Here is a 20,805-nt window from a genome sequence, read left to right on the forward strand (position 1 = left end):
CCTATAAATGCGCTATGGTTGTGGTGCTAACACACATGACCATGTAATGCTACTTGTCCGCCATGTTTGTATCACATTGTCCATAATAAGAAATGAGTAGAAAAGAAAATTTCCTTCGCATCTGAGAAGAGAATTCAGCCCTGTTCTTAATAGCGTTGCTCAGAGAAACGAGCTGCCGGGTTGAGCAGTGCTGCAGACTCCTGCGTCGCCTGGTAAGGCGGCAAAGTCTTGGTGTTGACAAGTTTCTCGTGAAGTATACCGCGGCTGAAGAAGCTGTTTGCCTTTCTCCATCTATCATTCCTCCTTTCAGCGTAGTCCTCATAAGACTGCTTATTTGTGGTCGCAAAGAGGAACTTTGGATGAACCAGAATGGCTTGTGAACCCTTCTGTCCAAACCCGAAGGAGGTAATGGAGCAAGCATTGATCTCTTCAGCCCGGATGGTCATATTTGGGAAATGAAGAAGATTGTACTGTCGGAGGTCGGTGTCGATGTTATCGGCATTCCGATTTCCTGGGATCAAACCAGAGTCCATCATCTGCAGGGCACCGTTCACCATCCAGGCACCGGCAGCTCCTTTTGAGTGGCCAGTAAGCCATTTCTGGCCTACGCAAGGAAGAAGGTTTCCCTGTTGTCTCCCCAGAAATTCCATCTGTTTCTGCAGGACTGACGACTCGTTGGTGTCATTCTTCACGGTTGAGGTCAAGTGCATCGACGCGACCGCCAAATCATCGATCCCGAGGCCCCAGGTTGCGAGGCTGCCTCGGATCGGTGCGATGTGCTGCTCGTTCTTCCAGAACTGATTCCCCAGACTGAATCTCAAGTCCGCCTCTTGCTTCTTTGCGTCCTCTTCAAAAGCAGCCATGTTGTCCTGTCGATAGCGCTCCTCGTCAAAGCCGTCGGTTCCCATCTCTTTGATGTAGTGAATTTCATGTTCCATGAGGTCCAGATTCGTCTGGTAGTTGTCGTTGACTTGCTGAATTCGCATATTGAGTAGCCTTCGACGGTATCCTATATCAAGCAGGGGATGTGGCGTGGCATATCTTCTCCCTGAGCTTGCTTCTCGGGCATTTGTTAAAACGCCTCCACCGGGTGCTGGGACAGAGCGGCCGACTTTATCGGCGGCCATACTGGTAAAGGCTACCACCCCAAATATGGGAAGACCCATCTCCAGGGCAAGCTCGGCAGTCGTAAGGATCTGAATTCCACAACCTTGAGACTCGACAAATCCACTTCTGGTTGATGTTGTAGGTCGGGACATCTCAGCTGGACTCCTTCCAGCGGCAAATTCCTTGTCGGTGTCACAGGTAGCATTCATGCTGCCGAACTCGTAGGATACGTCTTCGACAAAGTCCTCGACGCCACCAACAATGCAGACCTTGGCTTTCCCAGCGACAATGAGGTCGTATCCGGTATCAAGTGACTCCAGCGACGTAGCGCAGGCACCGACAGGTGTTTTAATCGGTCCAGTTGAAGACATCAGAAGCATGTTGATCCATGCCCCCGTTGTGTTGATGAAGGTTTCCTGAAGGATATCTCCCTGAACTGTTTTATCGAGGAACCGATCGCGGTGCATCTGTCTCAACGACGAAAGCCCACCCATGCTTGAACCAATACAATTGCCAACTTCAGAGAGATGGATGTGCTTGTACAATTCGTACGGGTCGACAATCCCTGACGCCAAGAGTGCTTCGACAGTGCAAACCAACGTGAACAGTGTCACGGGGTCAACTTGCTCAATGATCTCGTCATCGATGCCGTATCGCTTTGCCGACCATCCAGTGGGAATCTGCCCAGCCACAGTGCGATTGAATGGGCTTGCTCTAGGGAGGAGAACTTTTGCGCCGGCCTTGAGCTGGACCATGACAAGCCCAGAATCCATCTTGCTGATTACGGCCTTGTCACCGTGTTGAAGTTGAAAGTACCGTGCGACGTCAGAAGATGCCTCGAATGGGGGTAGGTCCTGGGTGAGTTCCATTTCCTGGACTGTCGTCTTCTTTTCCGGGTCGTAGTTGTTATCGCAATTGTCTGGCTCAATCTTACGTATGCCGGAATGCTCGAGGATGGATCCCATGTATCGTGAGAAGATCTCACTCTCCTCCACCGGAGCCGAGGTCTTTGCGTCTACCCAGCCAGTCCACGGGAGGCCGTCTTTCAGAACATCCTTGCTGTATTTGATGAGACCCATCATCCATGCCATCTCAATGCATCCTTCAAGTGACAGAGAACCCTCGGCCTCCACCTCCCATCGCGTCCTACTGCTGCCATAAGGTCCAAGTTCTGAGAAACCTGTAATGACAACTACTCGGCTCAGATCGACCATACCCTCCAAGCCTTCTGCGAGAGATGCCAGTTCCCCGTCCCACTCAGTTAGTCGAGGTAACTGAAGACGTAGATTCGCTCTCCGCGGCAAAGCTTGGGGAGTATGGAACGACGTTTTTCGACCAGTAATTGCTGATTCTCTCTGCTGCTCCTCCATAATAGCTCGTTGAATGTCTGCCTCGGCGCGAAGATCTTGGCGAATCCTCGTAAGCTTATCCTTCAGTTCCATGACCTTGCCCATTCCGCCGCTGAGATCGACGACAATTGGGATAGACTGGCAAGCAACGTTCATTCTGCCACCCAAGAGGGACGCAATGAATGCAGCCATCTGGTCTTTGGAGAATGTTCGAACTCCCATACCCTCGACTCCCTGAGCAACAATATCATTGTCGTCCATGAGGCCTGTTCCTCGAGTCCAGCCAATGACAACCCCCAGCATAGAGAGATAGTCCCGCCAGGTTTCAGACTTCCATTTCGAGAGTAGAGATTCCAAGCCCCTCTTGGACTCTGCATAAAGACCATCGTTACCCATGAGTCCGTGATTGGGAGACAGGGGGAGTACGACTGTGGCAGGTCTGGTAATGATTCCCCTGGAACGCTTGTTCTTGGAAATGGCACCAAGCAACCTGAGGAGATTGGTGAGCATCAGCCGGTGGGCAATCTCCGACTTCGAATCCAACTCTTCAAGCTCTCGGCCGTTCTCAGATATTGCCGCAAATGGAATAAGGAAATCAGGGTCCCAGTCATCTACCAGGTTCTTCGCAAGTTCCTGGATGTCTCGTTGACTACCTTGGTTGAATGGAAGAACCCTCAAAGCAGACCCCTTGGCTCCATGTCGAGAATAAAGGCTCAGGTACATTTGCGTGACTTCTGAGGAGTAGTTGCTGGTGGTCACCGTGACCCTTCCACCGCCCTGTAGCAGGTACTTCAGAAGCCCGAAGCCAATGGAGTTCCGACCAGCACCTGTCAACAGTACATTTCTACCCCGAAATGTGAATCCAGAATGACGCGCTGTATCCAAGTCTTCTGCATATGCAGAGCTGAGCCTATCAGACATAGTTAAGATGCCATGATCATAGGTGCCCACGGGATATGGCATTTGCGGCATGGAAGACTTGCGAGCCTTGAAAGGGGCCGTTCGAGGTACTTCGGCAAACTTGATGTTACCCTCTTTGTCAATACTTGTTGATGGCGCCAGGTCGATTGACCCATCAATGAATACCGGATCCCGATTCTTCGAGGATATGCTTGCTTGCAGACAGAGCCTCATGATCCGGCCCAGGTTCGTCTTCTCGCCCATGGTTTTAGAGCAAAGATACTGGATCTGAGCGATAGAGCGCTCGCAAGATCGATTGATGATAGAAGTTGAAAGTTCTTCGATTAACCCAGCATTCTGCGAGCTGGGGTGCTTGGCAAGATCGAACAGTAGAGCAATGTCGCGGGAGGACCAGTTCCAAAAGGAGTCGTAGAACCGCTGCTTGTTGATATCGAATATCGGCCTGATACCCTCAGCGTAATCTTCCCCATGCTCGCTGCGCCACAAGTCGAGTTCGCCAATCTCTTTTTCAGATTCCGCCGCCATTGAATCCGTTTTGGGACTCGTGTTTGCGGGAAGATGCCGAGACATAGCTTCACTAATGTCTCGTAGCAGAGCGTTGCTTCTTTCGTTGATCACTTCCAAAGCTTTTGCGTCAACCTTGGCGATTGTTCCTGCGCTGGATGAGCTGCTTTGGGGAAGTGCCAAGCCCTCCTGCTTGAAATATGCTCCTGCGCAGTCGTCGATAAAGCTCTTCGCAACATCTTCAGAAGGTAGGCGTGAGTCAAGCTGACTTGTGAGCGCAAGAAGCAAGACCCCATCCTGGCGCATTGATCCTAGACCCCATCGTTGCTGGAGATGCTCTCGAACCTTTGACTGATTGAAGCTGCCTGGTAACTTGGAGGAGACAAAGCTTGCAACGAGCGATGAAGTCTTCTTCCCGAGTGTCCCAGTGTGGAGCTTACTGATTGTCGCAAAAAGCTCGGTGAGTCGCTGCTCCTCCGCACGATCGGGCAGTTGGTTTGCAAACTCGACGTGAAGATCGCCAACAATTTCATTGGTGAGCGTTGAGCGTCCTTCTCGTATTAGTGCTTGAGAAAGATGATGGACGAAACATATTGACTCACCGCTTACGAGCTGGTTGATTGACTTTGTGGTGTCAATATCTTTGGGGGCTTTCTTTAGTTTTGTGGCTATGATTGCGAGCAGCACTGCTGAGACCGGAACACTCGCTTCTTCTAAGTTCATCACCGGCGCTATTGGCTCATTTTTGTCATCTACGATCGACGGCGATGCTGGCTCGGTAGAACCAAACTCATTCTCGTCGCTCTGGAGTGGTGTCTGGGTACTTGCTACCGGCGAGTTCTCAGTCCCCTCCTCAAAACTCGTTTCCTCAATGTGAGACTGATAATAAATCTCTTGCAGGTCTGCATCGGGCCCAAGTATCCGCCGGCGAAGGCCTTGGACATCGTCTGAAATTGTGTATCGCCCATTCCAGGTTCTTTTCATCATATTGGTGAGAATATTCGCCGGCCCGACCTCCACAATCCTTTCCGCTTTGATCTCTCCGAGAATAGCATCTTGTGTTTCGATCCTATAGATAACATAAGCTCAAGATGATCATCATGGACTGACGTCACTCATGCCGGCATACCATCGCACGGGATACGCAAACTGATGCCTATTTGCGAGGTCAGTTTAACCTTCACATCTAGTGATTTGGGGTCAAGCTGCATACGCTAGTAACTCCACGAGCAGAATATACGCCAACTCCCGCTCTGCTTCTGGATGCATGGCTGTCGCTTCTCGGGATTCAACTTCAACCCGAACCGTAGGGATTGCGATTTGTGGATCTGGAACTTTCCTGCAAGCGAGAACGATGGTTTCGAAGGCATCGCAACTGTGGCAACCTAATTCGTGACGAATTCAGGATCAGATGCCCATGTCCGCCCTCGCGAACACCCTCGGATGCGGTCGTGCAGGGGTGTTGATTATTGCTCCGGAACCTTAAAGGTGACATCAGCACCTGGTATCCGTCTTACTCAACGCCGAGGGCAGGCTTATGAGTCAGGACAAGACCGCGTTTGATGCATGCGGGAGCCCGCCGGGAAAACTCGTGAATGACCAGCAGCAATCGTTCGTGCGAGGAACCTGGCAGTAGTTCCTCAGGACCGAGCGAACAATGGACGATCTGAGCAAGGTTGTTGGTGCCAGCCTGTCGGTGTCGAAAAGCACCGCGACGGCTGGTTTTGTTGTTTTGCTGGTAAGTTTTCGTCCCATGTGCCGACCTCATTCCTACAGTTCATCGGAAATGTTCTCGTGTCTCACATCTAACAATATCTTGAGATTGCTGTAATTGCCTTCATTTTCAAGCGCCTCGTTCTGCATCCGTTGAGCTCCCATCCAGGCCCACTGATTGGACGTTTGACGAGCCTTTACAATACGTATCATGCCCTGAAAAAGGACCAAGCTCGCAACCTGCATCAACTGCATGAGAAATATGGCCCAATTGTTCGCTATGGACCCAACCATGTCAGCATCAGATCTGCCGAGGGGGTGAAGATGCTGTACACCAACAGTCGCTACACTCGAAAAGCGGACAACTATCTGGCGTTTCCCAGAAATCCAGAGAAGGCCAGTCTGTTCTCTTCCATCAACAAGCAAGTACATGCAAGGAAGCGGCGGATCCTTCGGCAAGGCTTCTCAGACTCGGCGCTCAAAACCGCAGGTGTCACCATCAAGAAGCATGTTGCGACTCTCTGTCAGTGTTTAGAGTTCCTAGACAACGATACTCAAGAAGGCTATGTGTTGTCGGGAAGGGAGCCTTCGAACTCAGAGCGGTGGAGCAGACCGAAAAACTTCTCGGAATGGATCAACCGTTTCACATTCGACGTCTCGAGTGACTTGTCATTCTCCAAATCTTTCGACATGATGCGGTACGCTGGCAACAGGCACATTATCAAGATTCTCCACGAGACATTATGGGCAGACAACGTCGTAAGTAGAATTGTACAAGTGTTAGAAGAACAGTGGCTAATTCATCAAACAGACTGGATCTTCGCTTACGCTTCTTCACACCCTGAGGCTCAAGTGGCTGCTCTTCTCTGACCATGTTCGGTCTACGGTCACGTTCGATTCTTTCATTGAGAAGGCGGCAGATGAAAGAGTGAGCAAACTGAGTGATTCCAAGAAGGACTTCATGTTCTGGCTCACTGGTGCGGTTGATCCCGTTACGGGAGACACGTTCACGATGGAAGAGCTAGTCGAGGAGGCAATTCTATTGATCACAGCAGGTAAGTACAATGTGAAAATACCTTACGGTGCCATGGTGATAGACTAAACATAGTAGGGAGCGACACGTCTTCAACTGCCATCAGCTCCACGATATACTACTTGCTGCACAGCCCCGACAAGCTCGCAAGACTGCAGGCGGAAGTTCGGAGTATGTTTTCCAGTGTTGATCAAATTGAGTTTGGCACGGAATTGCAGGCCTGCACTTACCTTCGGGCCTGCATCAATGAGGGCTTGAGACTGTCTCCTCCGGCTGGCTCAGTGCTTCACCGTCAAGTGGAACCGGGTGGTGTGCATGTTGGGGACACCTTCTACCCCGAGGGTGTCAACATCGGCGTGCCGGTCTTCTCCATTCATCACGATAAGGAATATTTCCCCGACCCTTTCTTGTTCCAGCCGGAAAGGTGGATCGTTGGTGAGACACTTGCAGACGGCACCATCATCACCCCTGATTTTCTGAAGCACTCTTCCGCCGCCTTCATGGCATTCAGTGCCGGAACCCGCGGATGCATTGGAAAGCCTCTCGCCTACCTCCAGATCTCAATTCTCTTCGCAACTCTGATGTTCAAGTATGACATGAGACTGTGCCAGCAATCATGGGTCAACGGAACCTGTAGCGGCTCAGGACCGGATCCGTCCAAGGAATACGAGCTGGTGGACATGTTTATCAGTTGGAAGAATGGCCCACTCATTGAAGTGAAGCCCAAGGCTTGAAAAGCAGATCAATCCTTTTACACTTGTTCTATTATTTTCAAATTTTGTCGATTCGACACTAGATTTTAGCTTTGGTCCATTGCCGTGTCACATTATATGTCATTCAGCGTCAAAATATTTTTGCCAAACATATCTTGATGGTACCCTCTTGTGATCAACTCCATTGAGTGGGCAGAACTGTAGCCGGATGCTCTATGTCTTTGACTACAGCATTCAAAGTCGCTATGTAGCTGCCTGTGTAGCTATCGCCATCTGCTTCACCTTGATTCATAGCCACTGGCCAATCACAAGCTGGTTCTCCAATAGCCATCGCCCACAGTCCTTGGCTCACTTTGACGAGCCGATTCGCAAAGCCGATTCATCAAGCAATATTGCATATCATGTCATCGTCGCTCGCAATTTGCAATGCTTTCCCGCTTAGCCAGGGCGAAAGGTCATCTCACGTCATGCTCACCAAATTCACTTGTGGCCGGTGCGCCCGGTTAAGTGATGTGCTGTGCTGTGCGACTAGCAGCGGACCCCTGTCGATGAGCCGACGACCAAGGCAAGCAGCAAGAGGCTGGTTGCTTAACGGCGCACAATGGCTCTTCCTGTTGACCTGCGCTGTTGACTTGTTGTGCCAGTTGGTTTTACAGGGTACATTCAGTCTCACAGCCGTTATGATCCCACCAAAATCGGATTACAGCAAGTGCCCAACCCCTGGAACAACACAAGGGCTCTCCCGAAGCTTGTGCTAGTGTCGCTAATGAGCAACCAGAGTGGGATGTGTATGACAGCAAACGGAATAATGGTCAGTTACCGCCTCAAAGTAGAACACCGAGACATATCCAGCTGATCTTTTTTTAGTTGCTGGTCACGTAGAGTCTGTCTACGACGCGGCCACTGGCAAATGGACAACCCCGACGTTTGTTGAGAGCCCTTTTCTTTCAATACACGGCTTGGCTCCGGGGTTGCACTATGGTGTGTGTCCCCACCAGCTTAGATCGACATCCATGGGTGGATGCTAATTCGGTCGCAGGTCAGCAAGTCTTCGAAGGACTACAAGGTATCAAGCCATAGTGATGATCGTTTGAAGCAGTAATGCTAATCCTTTTATCGAAATGCAGCTCGTAGAGACCCAGCAGGCGAGATCTCCATATTTCGTCCCGATGCCAACGCCGCTAGAATGAGAAGGTCCGCTACCTTTGTCTCCATGCCAGAGGTACCAGAAGACATCTTTCTTGAAGCCATTCACCTAGCCGTCAGGAAGAACGCAGAGTATGTTTGCCCGCACGATGTTAAGGGATCTCTGTACATCCGACCTTTCCAGTTTGGTTCCAGCGCTCAGATTGGTCTGGATCCCCCCGAGGAGTTTCTATTTTGTGTGTTTGTTCAGCCTCACATTGCCTTTCATGGTCACGGCGCCATCAAGGCTTTGGTACTTGATGACTTTGACCGCGCTGCCACAAGGGGGTCAGGTGCAGTGAAGGTTGGTGGCAACTACGCTCCAGTGATGAGGTGGACTTCCGAGGCAAGGAAAGAGGGTTACAGCGTCCTCTTGCATTTAGACAGTCAGACTCAGACTGAAATTGATGAGTTCTCTACCTCTGGGTTCATCGGTATTCGGAGGATTGGAGGGGAGACCAGCCTCGTCATTGCCGACAGCAAAGCTGCGATAGAGAGCATCACAGCGGATTCAGCGGCCAGAGTTGCTGAAAGCCTCGGCTGGAGGGTGGAAAAGCGAACCGTAAGCTTATGAGCATGACGTATGACATATAAGTCTTTGGTCAGTATTTGCTAACTTACCTTAGATAAGATTTGATGAGCTTTCAAACTTCACGGAGGTTCTTGCCGCGGGAACCGCGGCTGGGTTGGTTTCCGTATCCTGTGTTCATCGGAAGTCTACCAACGAAACGTTCAACTTTGATTCCGAAGGCCCAGCTTATGAGGAGTTATGGGGAGCACTGAAGAGCATCCAGAATGGCACAGCAATGGATAGTTTTGGTTGGCGCCATAGTCTCCAAGAGTAGTTCCATAATATTATAATTTCAGCATTTCCTCATGTTAAATCCATCTTCTCAAAGCGCGAAGCTTGATTGCTCACATTGTGGTGGACGGTCTGCAATAACGGCCTTCATCACACCAAAATTATCCAGACCGTCACAATCTGGATATCTCTCGTAACTCTATGAGGATTCGTATTGTACATTTGAACAATTTCCCTACCGCTGGGACACCTCAGTGCAGACCGACAGCCTCGGCTCGCCGGAACTGCACGAAGGGTCCATCCTTCATACTAGTGAAAGCCCAGAAGATCTGATACTCGTCCTTCAAATCACCCTTGCCTTCCCCGACTCTGCCCATCCCTGTCTCGTCTCGGCGGAAGTCAAACTCACTGATGACTGCAGCCATCGCCAGCGAGATCTCAATCATGGCAAGCCCCTTCCCAACACAATTCCTTGGTCCAACAGAGAACGTACCATACGCGGACTTCGCCTTCGAGGCAGCTTCCTCCCCAACAACCTCTGGGATCCACCTTTCGGGCCAGAACTTAAACGGTTGAGGATAGTACTCTTTGTGATGGTTGATAGAGTAGATACCAGTTCCGATGTCGTACCCAGCTGGGACGTAAAGGTCACCGACTTGAAGACCGCCATCTTGCACTTCACGCCACATCGCCCCGGCGGCTGGAGGTGACAGACGGGCTGCTTCAGTTATGCAGGCTCTCAAGTACGTGCAAGCAGACAGTTTGGGCCCTTGAGAAACCTCCTTTGCGGAGCGGAAAGTGCTCCGGACCTCCTTGACCACCTTATCATATGCCTCGGGATATCTGGATAGGTAGAAGAATAGAGCAGCCATTGCGGTTGAGGAGGTATCAGATCCTAGTAAACGCTGTCAGTGACACTGGCTGCCATGTTTCGTTATTCATGGCAGTTCTTACCGGCAATAATCAGCAAGTTGCTTTCGGCCCATAACTGCAGCTGGGAAAGTGACTCTCCCGTCTCAGGGTCCTTGGCAGCCAGAAGCTTTGAGAATAGGTCGTTCGTAATAGCCTCAGAAGACTCTTTTCGCTTTTCCATGATCTCTTTGCTTTTCATAGAAAACCGAAGCGCCTTCTTGCGTGCGTGTGGAAACAAGATCTTATGCAACCTCAAGTCTTCCAACTCGGGCAGCTGCATCAGGAAACTCACCCGACGCATTTGGCCCAGGATAGCATCCGCAACCCAGTGGTTTTCGGGGCTCTCCAAGAGATGATATGACCTTCCAAAAACCAGCTGCGACGTCACATCAAATGTGAAATAGTCACCTGAGCTAAATTAGCCCAAGTTGATTGTCCCCAGTAGCTTAGCGTCAACCCACACCAATGGGCCATGTTCTTGGCGCATGTCCATCCGTCAGTAGTGGCGTCCGTTTCAGGGACGAAGCGGTCCTTGGTTGATCCCAGACTTGACGAAAACAAGCGAGCAAGATCTGTCAATTCTTTGTCGAATGTTCGGATGTACGATTCCGACAGTCCTTGATTCAGGATTCTTCGAAGCTTGCCATGCTTGGTCTTGTCGACGACACTTTGGGTTGCTTCCACACCCTTAACCAGCGAAATGCGATGGTATGACTTGGCCTTCCGGACATTCTTGCCGTGCCCATAGATACCTACATTCTGTTAGACACATTTTGTTCGATGAAACTCTCCGTGATAGGTGTTCACCTTTCAATCCTGCCTCATTGTTGATCAATAGTCTGTTGGGACCATAGCGGACGACGTCCCCTGTTTCGGCGTGTCAGCGGTGTGGTAGCACTTCTTTTTTGTAGCCCAGTATCTTGAACTTACCATACTCCTCATGGCACCGCCAGATGTCAACGTGGAGATCACCAATATAGGTGTGATATACAGAATACCAACTGGTCAATTTCGCCAAGAGGGGCCCAGGATACTTGGCGTAGGGATGGAAGTAGAGGCGATAGACACAGAGAGCCACCTGTTTGTGATCTGTTAGTGCTCGACATCCGGCTCCAACCTTGAAATTGCGCACTTACAGCCGCCAGGAAACCCGCCCCGGCAGACAGGGTGAGTATTTGGCCCAGCAATGCCAGGTATGTGTTTATCACGCTGAACATGATTTCTGCCGTGTTTGGAAGACCCTGAACGAGGATGCGAGCAGTAACGCATGCGATTTCAGTGCCAACAGCGCATTTGCTTCCCCGCCGGGTGTTTGTTAGCGCCCCGACAGGGATCCTCCCACCTAGACTCGCCTAGCTGCACAGGGCAGCTCGCGCAGAGAACTACTCTCTCTGACCGTGACGTGAGCCTGACTCACATGCGGAGAGTGCTTGCTTGGCCGAGATCAGGGCTGCCAGCTGGTGGCTCACCCACTGTAAACGATGGCGCACCCTGTAAACGGGGTGCCGTTCGCTGTGCCTAGGTCAGGAGACAATTCACAACTCCACGGAACCCGCGGTGATACAGCGTCTCCGAAGACCAGAGATTCGGCGGAATGCTTCCATTATCGTTCTGATTCACAAATTGTCGCAAGAATGAGTTATTTAAGTTTGGCTGCATTTGCAGCAGTTACCTTCGTAAGTTTATCTCTGCAGATTGACCGGCAGTTTGATGGGTTTTGCGGCTGATATCTCTCGTAGGTTGTAGCTTTCCTCGTCAAGCAACTTGTCTGGCACCCACTGGCGGCGTACCCAGGTCCGCTGCTAGGAAGATGCACAAATCTTTATGCCGCGTATCACGCATGGAGGGGAACGCTTCATGTTGACATGTACAGATGTCATCAGAAATACGGTAAGTCCCGTAAACCATCGTAACTTTTAAGTACGTCCCGCTTACAGGAACTCGAAGGCCCCATTGTCCGCTATTCGCCGTCTCGCCTACTTATCAACAGCAGCACGGCTGCCCGGGGTATGTACTGTTTCCACCCCTCTTCTCACCCTGTTTTTAACCTGAACTTGGGGTACAGAAATCAGCTCGCATGGAGCAAATGTCATCAAGTCAAAGGCCTACCAGGCACTCGTTCACAGTGCCCCAAACACCTTGACAATTCGCAACAGAGAAGATCATGCACGCAGACGCCGTATCCTGAGTCTTGCCTTCTCCGATGCACAATTGCGCGCCTATGAAGCTATCCTCCTCCGTCACATCGACACGCTTTGTCTCAATTTGTCTGACAATGCAAAGTCTCAGGCATCGAGCTCTGGGTCTGAGGCACTGGACATGTCTCACCAGTGTAAGTTTCCACGCCTGCCTGTTAAGATTGCCTGGATTAACTTGTGAAGGTGACTACTTCACCTTCGATATCATGTCAGAGGCCATCTTCGGTATGAAATACAACGCCCTCAGAGAGCCAAAGTACCGCTTTGTTATGTCAGCCTTGGAGGCATCCAACGTCCGTATCAGTGCCTTGGTCCAAGCTTCGAGTCTTGCGCTTGGAAGGATCGACAAGTATCTGTTCGCCGATTCCATCAAGTCCAGGAACAAGTTCCTCGGGTTCCTTGGTTCTCTCCTGAAAAGCAGGGCAAAGGCTTCATTCTCTGACAATGGCAATGTCTTCTCATATCTTGAAACTGCCAAGGACCCGGACGGCGAGTCAACACTAAGCAAGTCTGAGATACGAGCAGAATCAGCCACACTAGTGGTTGCCGGTACGTTTATTTACTGTTAAACGCCTTTTGGTCCTCATATTGACACTTGTTCAGGATCGGATACGTCATCGACGACACTGGCAGCTACCTTGTTCTACCTCAGTGGAAATGCCAGGGCATACGCCAGGCTGTGTCATGAGATCAGATCGACCTTTGACAGTGTAGAGGACATTCGGATCGGAGCCAAGCTTAGCTCATGCAACTATCTCAGAGCTTGTATTGACGAGGCGCTGAGAATGTCACCACCTGTAGGAGGTGCGCTTTGGAGAGAAGTCCGGCCAGGAGGTATGACTATTGGGTCTCTTTCCCTTCCAGAAGGCATCGATGTTGGTACTGGGATCTACAGTCTGCATCACCACGACGACTACTTCGATTCTCCATTTGAATATAAGCCTGAAAGATGGGTTGTAGGCGAGGACGGATCGACCAAAGAGTCAGAGTTGGCACGCACAGCATTTTATCCCTTTTCGAGTGGACCTCGCAGCTGCGTCGGAAAGGGATTTGCGTATCATGAGATCACGTTGACTTTGGCGCATATCCTTTACAGGTTCGATTTCACCAGGTCTACGAAAGACCAGAAGTCGTTTGGCGGGTCAACTGGCAACGTGAATGAGTTCCAGATGTGGGATCATGTTACATCCGCCAAGGTTGGACCCTGGCTTCGGTTCCAGTGTAGATAGTTCTCATTTAAGCATCTGTCCTACTTTGCCGCAAATCATTATTTCTCTATCCTTTGCCGCAGATGTCTACTAATTCCAGCTAAGTTCAAGCAAGCTGTTGGTGAATTGCATTCTGTGGGCGTGCCTGGTCGCATTGACCAGCCGCTGTGGCTGGTGGCTCTAGTTACTGCGATTGCCCCTGTAAAATCTCACGTCAGCTCTCACATCATCACCTGTGGAGCCCAAGAACACCGCGTTCATTCCCTCGGTAATTGCGAAATGTTTCGTTTGATTGGGTGTTCATGCACGTAAACGGATGAAATAGGTTCTTTCAGCACAGATTTGGGTTCAAGGCTTCCCACAAGCTGCAGGTGGTGAAGCTCAAACAGCTGTAAGGTACTTTCAGCGACGTTGTGTGGCCGCTGCGTGTGCTGCAGTCATGGAGCTTACTTCCGCGTACATCGCGTTGCTCGCGTTGATTCCTCTCGTCTCTGGCCAATGCAAATGTGTAAGAAGCTTACCATACATGCCGTTCATGTACAATCATCCATGCTAATGCGACCGCGACACGCAGACCCCTAATGATATCTGGTGGCCATCGGATAAAGAGTGGGGCCGATTCAACAGCTCCATCGCCGGAAACCTCATCCAGACGGCCCCACCTGCGGCGCCGTGTTATGCCGGACCCAATCGGGATGCCGCCGCATGTGAAGCCGTCACCCAGGGCTGGAGCACGGCGACTTTCCAGGCATCTCAGCCCATCGGCTATGACTATCCTCTCAATTCCTCTTGTCCACTAGCTCAGTTCACTGCCAATGCCCCCTCAGCCAACTGCACCATCGGAAACTCCCCAGTGTTTGCCGTCAATGTCACCGACGAGGAGCATATCTCGAAGGCGGTTGAGTTCGCCAAGAAGAATAACATTCGTGTCGTCATAAAGTCTACGGGCCATGACTTCCTTCAAAGGTCAGCTATGTCGAATGAAGTCGAACCCGGCCAAGCTAACGACAAACCAAAGGTCGACCGGTTACGGCAGCCTTTCTATCTGGTTGCAAAACTATCGAAAAGGTTTCAATTTCCATGACGACTTCCAGGTCGTAAACGAGTGTCCCAAGTCGGACTGGAAAGGGAGCGCATTGACTATCACTGGAGCCTACTCGTGGTCCGATATCTACCCCACGGCGTTCGAGAAGAATCTCATCGTCGTCGGCGGAAACAATAGGGTATGTTTGCCGTTGATCTCTTACTGCCATTGCGGTAAAGTTTACTGACGACAACCAAGGGACCTTGTGCCACTGGCGGTTGGACACAAGGAGGCGGACACAGCCCGGTGACTCGTTTCTACGGGCTCGGTGCCGACCAGGTCCTGTCCGCAAGGGTCGTCTTGGCATCTGGAGAGATAGTGACTGCAAGCCCTTGCAATAACACTGATCTCTTCTACGCCATCCGTGGAGGAGGTGGTGGTACCTATGGAGTCGTGACACAGATGACAGTCAAGACCTACCCTACCAAGAACATTGATGCGATCGACGTTGTTATCGGCACTGCATCAACAAGCGCAAATGTCTCGGCCAAGTTCATTGATGCGATGACAGATATCTACTCTTCCTACCCTTATCTATCGGAGGTTGGCTTCGCCGGCTATGGCGCCTGGGCAATGAATAGCCCAGTGCCCATCGGCGGCAACTTTTCTACATTCTACACCCAGACGTTCACTACGCTGGGCAACGACGCAGCAGAGGCGACCCGGTTGTTCAAGCCCATCGCAGAGAAGATTACTCCTCTGAAAGACGCCGGCTTCACTGTTTCCATCACGCAGAAGGCGTATACAGACTATGGTGCGTACTACGCCAACAAGTCAGGAACAGATGCAACTGTCGGCGGCGTCTCAGCCCTGGCCTCCCGCTTGTTGGGAAAATCGGCCTTGGAGGGCAATCGAGACCAACTTCGCAAAGCTATGGAGACAATGGCTGGAAAAGATGGCAAGGCCGTGTTCCATACCGTCGTCCATCATGGTCTTCAGACGGCGCAAGAAACGCGAGACAAGTCGTCCGCGGTTCAGCCTGGTTGGTATGATGCTGTCATCCTCGATATTTTTGAGAGACCGATTCTCAGTGGCGAGCTTTCTGTGTCATCGAACATCGATCTCTTCGATGACATCCGTCAGAACGTACTCCCAGTCTATCGGGATTTTTCGCCAAATACTGGAACTTACATGAACGAAGCGGATTGGGGCGACACGAATTTCCAGGAGGACTTCTACTCCTCAAATTGGAAGCAATTGATTGAGATCAAAACCAAGTATGATCCATCTGGGGTCTTTTACTGCCAGACTTGTGTCGGTAGTGATGAATGGAAACAAGAAGCAAGCGGCGCATTGTGTCGACGATGCAGCTCTCGAGAAGGCCGCTGTAACGGTCGCAATGATGGGGCCGAAGGCATGTGCGCTTGCTGGTAATGCAAGGGCGCAACAGAACCAACCAGATCACGCGTAAAATTCACATGTACAATAGTTATAACATATTACCTATCTTAGTAGTGTAACACCTGTCTCTAGACAGCTCAATTCTGTACCCAAGTGTATTTGTAAGGTACTGAACAAAAGACGACTGGACAGCCGGTTTCCTCGAAGACTGTGGTTCCAACATCTCCCGTCGCCGTGATGATCCACCTCACTGTGCCCCTGCAGAGGCGGCCGACCGGTTCAAGTCCGAGCCTGCACCCTCAACATCCACTTTGCTGCATCTAATCCCTGGAGAAAATATGGTCTGTCTACCCGTAGCCTCGTGACGGGCAAAGTCACCGCACCATATTGGACGCCGTTTTTTAGCATCTGAATCCTTCACTGGGTGCCGGCAGAGGACCTTGCTACTTGGTGATACGATCGTCATTACTTCATGTCTGCAAGGGACTTCGGTTAGCCAATGTTGCCCATGAGCGGGGTTATTGCAAGGTCTACTCCGACACGATGCAACCTCGCGCGGCATCTTTCGTCACTGCATTGCACAACCTATCGAGACAGAGGCGTTGGTGAAGGTCCACCAGATGAATCCTTCGACGTACCCACTGCCCCCGGTCATCATGTGCTATCCGATCGGGCGAGCGCCAACGCTTGGTATTTGAGAAACAAACTCGAAAGAAATTTGGCCAAAGAAATGTTTCTGATTACACACCTGCTGCCGCATCCTTCATGATGGCAATTTTGAGTGTTGCGAATTTTCTCCTGCTCGGCGTGGCGTACATCGCCTGGAACGTTGTCTATCAGATCGTTTACTACAGGTTCTTCCATCCCTTAGCCAAATTTCCCGGTCCCTTTTGGGGTTCGGTCACCAGATTATGGATCACATATCACAACATCAAGCAAGATGAGTGCCAGACTCTTCAAGCGCTTCACAAAAAACATGGTGAGCTTTGTTGACGGTGTTTTCTGTCGCCATCATTGACTAGGTGCCCAAGGTCCTATCATGCGTATCACACCAACGATGCTGTTGGTGACGGACGCAACAAAACTCCCTGAAATATACCACCGTAATGCCAACAAGTCTCAGCATTACATCACTGGCTCGTTCGGGAAGACAGAATCTCTGTTCAACATGCAAGATCATACGGTCCATGCTCGCTACCGCAAGATTGCAGCTGCACCCTACGCCTTCTCCAACATCAAGAAGATGGAACCGCTGCTTGACCATCATATCGATCGCTGGGTAGAAAAGCTGGACAACAACTTTGCCTCGCCTGGAAAACGCTTAGATTTTGCACCGTGGGCAGTTTACCTGGTGTACGACATTGTCTCCGACGTTGGGTTTGGCCAGCCTTTCGGCTTCATCGAGCAAGAAAAGGACGTCGAAGGACTCATTCAAGGTTTCCATGACGGACTCGTGCCATTCGGAATCATGGCCCGCTGTTGGCCGTTCACAAATTGGGTGAAGAGCACCTTCCTCGGCAAGTACTTGGTGGCGACGCCGGAGCAAGATTCTGGGATTGGTACCTTGATGCGATTTCGAGACCGTCTGATTGCTAAGAGGTTTGAGGATATTGAGAAGGGGGCCACAAACGGCCGGATTGATCTACTTCAAACGTAAGCCTCAGGATGAAAACGGTTGTCGCAGAATTTGATACTAAATTCCGTCAAGGTTCATTGAGGCTCGAGACGAAAAGGGAGAGCCACTCGACTTAGAGTATATCAAGGCAGAAATTCTGCTGGTCCTTCTTGCTGGCGCAGATACTACTGGAACCGCATTCCAGGCCTTCATGATGCACGTATTGACACACCCGGAGGTCTACGAGCGTCTCATGGAAGAGATTGACACGCAGACACGGGCAGGCAATCTTTCAGATATACCTCAGTATGCCGAAGTTCAAGCTCATTGCCCTTACTACACAGCCTGTGTTCGGGAAACACTACGTCTGAATCCATCAGCACCCAACATCTTCCCTCGAATCGCAGGAGCGGGGATGCAGCTGTTTGGACAGCATGTTCCCGAAGGTATCGAACTAACCTGCAATCCATGGCTCGTGCATCGTGATGAAGCGGTGTTTGGGCCTGATGCAGAAGTCTTCCGACCCGAACGATGGCTGGAAAGCGAAGAGAAGACGAAGAAAATGCTGAAGTACAACATGGGCTTTGGGTACGGTGCGAGAGTATGCCTTGGGCGCGACTTGGCCATGATGGAACTTTCCAAGGCCCCTCTGCAGCTGTTCCGGAGGTTCAAGCCAGAGGCCATTAACAAAACTGATCCCGGACGATACGTTGTCAAGGGTGGTGTCAGTTTCTACGAGGGTATGTGGATCAACATCGAGCGACGGCCCAAGACTCTACAAATATGATGTTGGGGTGGCTTCGCCATTCCCATTGTAGCTGCCATGAAACGAGCCAAGAAGCTCCTAGTCTACTTATATGATACCAATCTCGAAATCCAATAGCCCAGCTCAATTCGAGCTCAGTCTGAGCTCAGTTCAACTCAGTTTGGATGTATTCAAACTCCTATATTCTAGTCAGTTTACCACCTGCATGGATTTGAGGCGCTTGCAACATACCGCAGAGTTCAATGTTGGTAGTCTAGTACCAGTGCTGTAGATCGCAAAATGGCTGCCGACAAAATTCTGCCAGCCCTCAACGTAAGACTGTAGCCATCGATTCTCGACACTGGCAAGCCACTGGGGGTCATTACTGCCAGTTGAATATCCCAGACGGTAGCCAACATCCTTCGCCTCAATGAAGAGTTTGACGGGCGCACCTGCAGCAACTTCTTCATCCTCGACATAGGTTGTGTTCAGTGTTGCATCGATACCCGTTCTTGTATGAACCACGATTGCCCGCTTGCCCGTCGCATTCGAGTAGGTCAAAGCGATTTCGTTGTGATAGTGAATGCTGAGATAAATGCTTGCCCCGGCTTCCTGTCTCCAGTTCTCCGGGCTAAACGCGCTCACCTCAGTGCTGAAGGTAGTGTTGAGATCGACCTGCTTGCGAAGCAAGGCTGCGGGAGTCTCTCTGTCATTCAATGTGTAGACATTCCCTCGGATACGAAGCTTCCCAGGGCTAGACTCAAAGTCTTTGAAGTCCTTGTAAGGCGTTCTCAAGTAGTAGTAAGACTTATCAACAAGCCCGCCATCGAATTCGTCTCGCCAGACTTGAGGCCTGTCCAGGTCATAGAGGACATCGGCTTCGTACTCAGTGATGGGGTTGCCGTTGTTGAAAATAGGCCATCCCTCATCGTCCCAGGTGACCGGACAAAGAAAAGTCTCTCTGCCCAGCTGGGGGAGACCAGCACTGTTCCGTGGGTTCTGTGGGCGGGTTGCAAGAAATACCGCCCACCAGTTGCCTTCGGTGTCGTTGACGATGTCAGCATGGCCTGTTGCAAGTACCGGTCGGGACATATCTTCGCCATTCCAGAGCACAGGGTTATGTGGGTTTCCATCCCACGGCCCTTCGAGACTGTCTGAGCGATACACGTTTGCTTTATGGCTGGCTTCAGTGCCCGAATCGGCCGTGATCATGTAATAGGTTCCGTTGAGTTTGTAAAGGTGGCTTCCTTCCGTCTGTTGAGGTCAGTCTTTATAACATGATCAATGGCGGGTGTTTATCTATCTCTTATACGAACCAAAGGGTATCCAAGCTCGGGAGGCACTGTGGTAGTATGGAGCAGTCGAGAGTTGCTCAAAGAGTCGCCAGTCGTGATATCGATTTCAGTGATCCAGTTTCCGAAGTTCCCATTTTCGACGAACTCAGAGAAAGTGGATGTAAAGTATACTTTGCCGTCGTCGTCAAAGAAGAGATCGCCATCGAATCCCCACTGATCAACATAAGTAGGGTCACTCCAACTGTATTCGTCAAAAATGTCGGTTGTGGTAACGTAGAATGAGCGAGGCACTCTAGTCACCTAGAATCGCATAAGTAAAGACGACTTTTTTTGGCTACGTAAGGTATACAAACGTTGTCAGGAGGGTTGATAATGTCAAATGCCGTGTCGACGAGATAAAAGACACCGTCATGGTGTCGAAGTGTGGGAGCAAAAATGCCCCCACTGGGGGCGGTCCCACGAAGATTCAACTGAGACGGGCGATTGAGCGCATGTCCGATATTATCCCATTTGACCCTGGACTTCTTTTAGAATGGTGTTCAAGATGCTGGGGAGGGGGGCTGCTGCATGGGGATCCAGCTTCTGAGCTCACAAGTCTGTCGAGTGATAGATGGGGACACCCGGGAAGAATTCGAAAGTACTAGTTGCGAGGAAGAAGTCACTTCCGACTCTGATGATTGAAGGATCCGGGTTGAAACCTGGGATAATGGGGTTGACCAGACCACTCGCGAGTTCTCCGGGGACGATCAGCATCAACATGCAAAATTGGTTTCGAGTGGATCACCTGTGAGTTGAAGTAGGCCTAAAGCCAGGAGCGCAAGTGGTTTGAACATGGTATTTTTCATTGAGTCCCGATGGATTGCCTTCCGAACTCACAACTCCGTGACACATCATAGCAGCCAACAATTTGTTTCTAATTTATACCGTTCAATACATCTGGGGAAATGACGTTGCTGATGTGACCCCTCACGGCTAAATGCAAGCTTCCATTTACCCCAGATTTCCGGTTACATCCTAAGCTACAAGAGGACGAAATCTGGGCAAGTGGCCCCATTCGGTCTTCGCGATGATGCTTAGCCG

The 20,805-nt window shown here is 50.7% G+C and overlaps 8 protein-coding genes across 8 annotated transcripts; 5 read left to right on the forward strand and 3 right to left on the reverse strand.

Moving 5' to 3' along the window:
• Positions 1 to 146: 146 nt before the first annotated feature.
• apf5 (Fatty acid synthase apf5) lies at positions 147 to 5,150 on the reverse strand (the record flags this gene model as incomplete). The annotated part of the gene is made up of 4 exons (XM_032037184.1): positions 147 to 4,432; positions 4,484 to 4,950; positions 5,011 to 5,037; positions 5,095 to 5,150. 4 exons carry the CDS (start codon positions 5,148 to 5,150, stop codon positions 147 to 149), a joined length of 4,836 nt encoding a protein of 1,611 aa, XP_031883877.1.
• A 388-nt stretch (positions 5,151 to 5,538) lies between these two features.
• Positions 5,539 to 7,361, forward strand: atnE (Cytochrome P450 monooxygenase atnE; the record flags this gene model as incomplete). The annotated part of the gene is made up of 4 exons (XM_032037185.2): positions 5,539 to 5,619; positions 5,703 to 6,353; positions 6,406 to 6,649; positions 6,706 to 7,361. 4 exons carry the CDS (start codon positions 5,539 to 5,541, stop codon positions 7,359 to 7,361), a joined length of 1,632 nt encoding a protein of 543 aa, XP_031883876.2.
• Positions 7,362 to 8,553: 1,192 nt separating this feature from the next.
• Positions 8,554 to 9,370, forward strand: TOXF (putative branched-chain-amino-acid aminotransferase TOXF; the record flags this gene model as incomplete). Its single annotated transcript, XM_032037187.2, has 2 exons — positions 8,554 to 9,087; positions 9,152 to 9,370. 2 exons carry the CDS (start codon positions 8,554 to 8,556, stop codon positions 9,368 to 9,370), a joined length of 753 nt encoding a protein of 250 aa, XP_031884040.2.
• Positions 9,371 to 9,578: 208 nt separating this feature from the next.
• apf7 (Cytochrome P450 monooxygenase apf7) lies at positions 9,579 to 11,456 on the reverse strand (the record flags this gene model as incomplete). The annotated part of the gene is made up of 6 exons (XM_032037188.1): positions 9,579 to 10,222; positions 10,282 to 10,647; positions 10,701 to 10,991; positions 11,047 to 11,106; positions 11,170 to 11,317; positions 11,376 to 11,456. The coding sequence occupies 6 exons, from the start codon at positions 11,454 to 11,456 to the stop codon at positions 9,579 to 9,581; spliced, it is 1,590 nt and encodes a 529-aa protein (XP_031884054.1).
• A 417-nt stretch (positions 11,457 to 11,873) lies between these two features.
• On the forward strand, positions 11,874 to 13,666 carry apf8 (Cytochrome P450 monooxygenase apf8; the record flags this gene model as incomplete). Its single annotated transcript, XM_032037189.1, has 7 exons — positions 11,874 to 11,915; positions 11,979 to 12,033; positions 12,113 to 12,129; positions 12,177 to 12,246; positions 12,305 to 12,571; positions 12,621 to 12,986; positions 13,041 to 13,666. The coding sequence occupies 7 exons, from the start codon at positions 11,874 to 11,876 to the stop codon at positions 13,664 to 13,666; spliced, it is 1,443 nt and encodes a 480-aa protein (XP_031884053.1).
• Positions 13,667 to 14,084: 418 nt separating this feature from the next.
• apf9-1 (FAD-linked oxidoreductase apf9) lies at positions 14,085 to 16,103 on the forward strand (the record flags this gene model as incomplete). Its single annotated transcript, XM_032037190.1, has 4 exons — positions 14,085 to 14,153; positions 14,220 to 14,611; positions 14,664 to 14,868; positions 14,928 to 16,103. The coding sequence occupies 4 exons, from the start codon at positions 14,085 to 14,087 to the stop codon at positions 16,101 to 16,103; spliced, it is 1,842 nt and encodes a 613-aa protein (XP_031883929.1).
• Positions 16,104 to 16,838: 735 nt separating this feature from the next.
• On the forward strand, positions 16,839 to 18,472 carry gsfF-2 (Cytochrome P450 monooxygenase gsfF; the record flags this gene model as incomplete). The annotated part of the gene is made up of 3 exons (XM_032037191.1): positions 16,839 to 17,049; positions 17,102 to 17,723; positions 17,779 to 18,472. 3 exons carry the CDS (start codon positions 16,839 to 16,841, stop codon positions 18,470 to 18,472), a joined length of 1,527 nt encoding a protein of 508 aa, XP_031884026.1.
• Positions 18,473 to 18,596: 124 nt separating this feature from the next.
• Positions 18,597 to 20,558, reverse strand: CGGC5_v016610 (Non-reducing end alpha-L-arabinofuranosidase BoGH43A; the record flags this gene model as incomplete). Its single annotated transcript, XM_032037192.1, has 6 exons — positions 18,597 to 18,629; positions 18,683 to 19,684; positions 19,747 to 20,025; positions 20,079 to 20,241; positions 20,318 to 20,459; positions 20,510 to 20,558. The coding sequence occupies 6 exons, from the start codon at positions 20,556 to 20,558 to the stop codon at positions 18,597 to 18,599; spliced, it is 1,668 nt and encodes a 555-aa protein (XP_031884052.1).
• Between the last annotated feature and the right edge of the window lie 247 nt (positions 20,559 to 20,805).

The sequence above is a fragment of the Colletotrichum fructicola genome (genome assembly GCF_000319635.2).
Source record: "Colletotrichum fructicola Nara gc5 chromosome Unknown KSG_Nara_v1_contig11, whole genome shotgun sequence".
In the NCBI taxonomy this organism is placed as follows: Eukaryota; Fungi; Ascomycota; class Sordariomycetes; order Glomerellales; family Glomerellaceae; genus Colletotrichum; species Colletotrichum fructicola.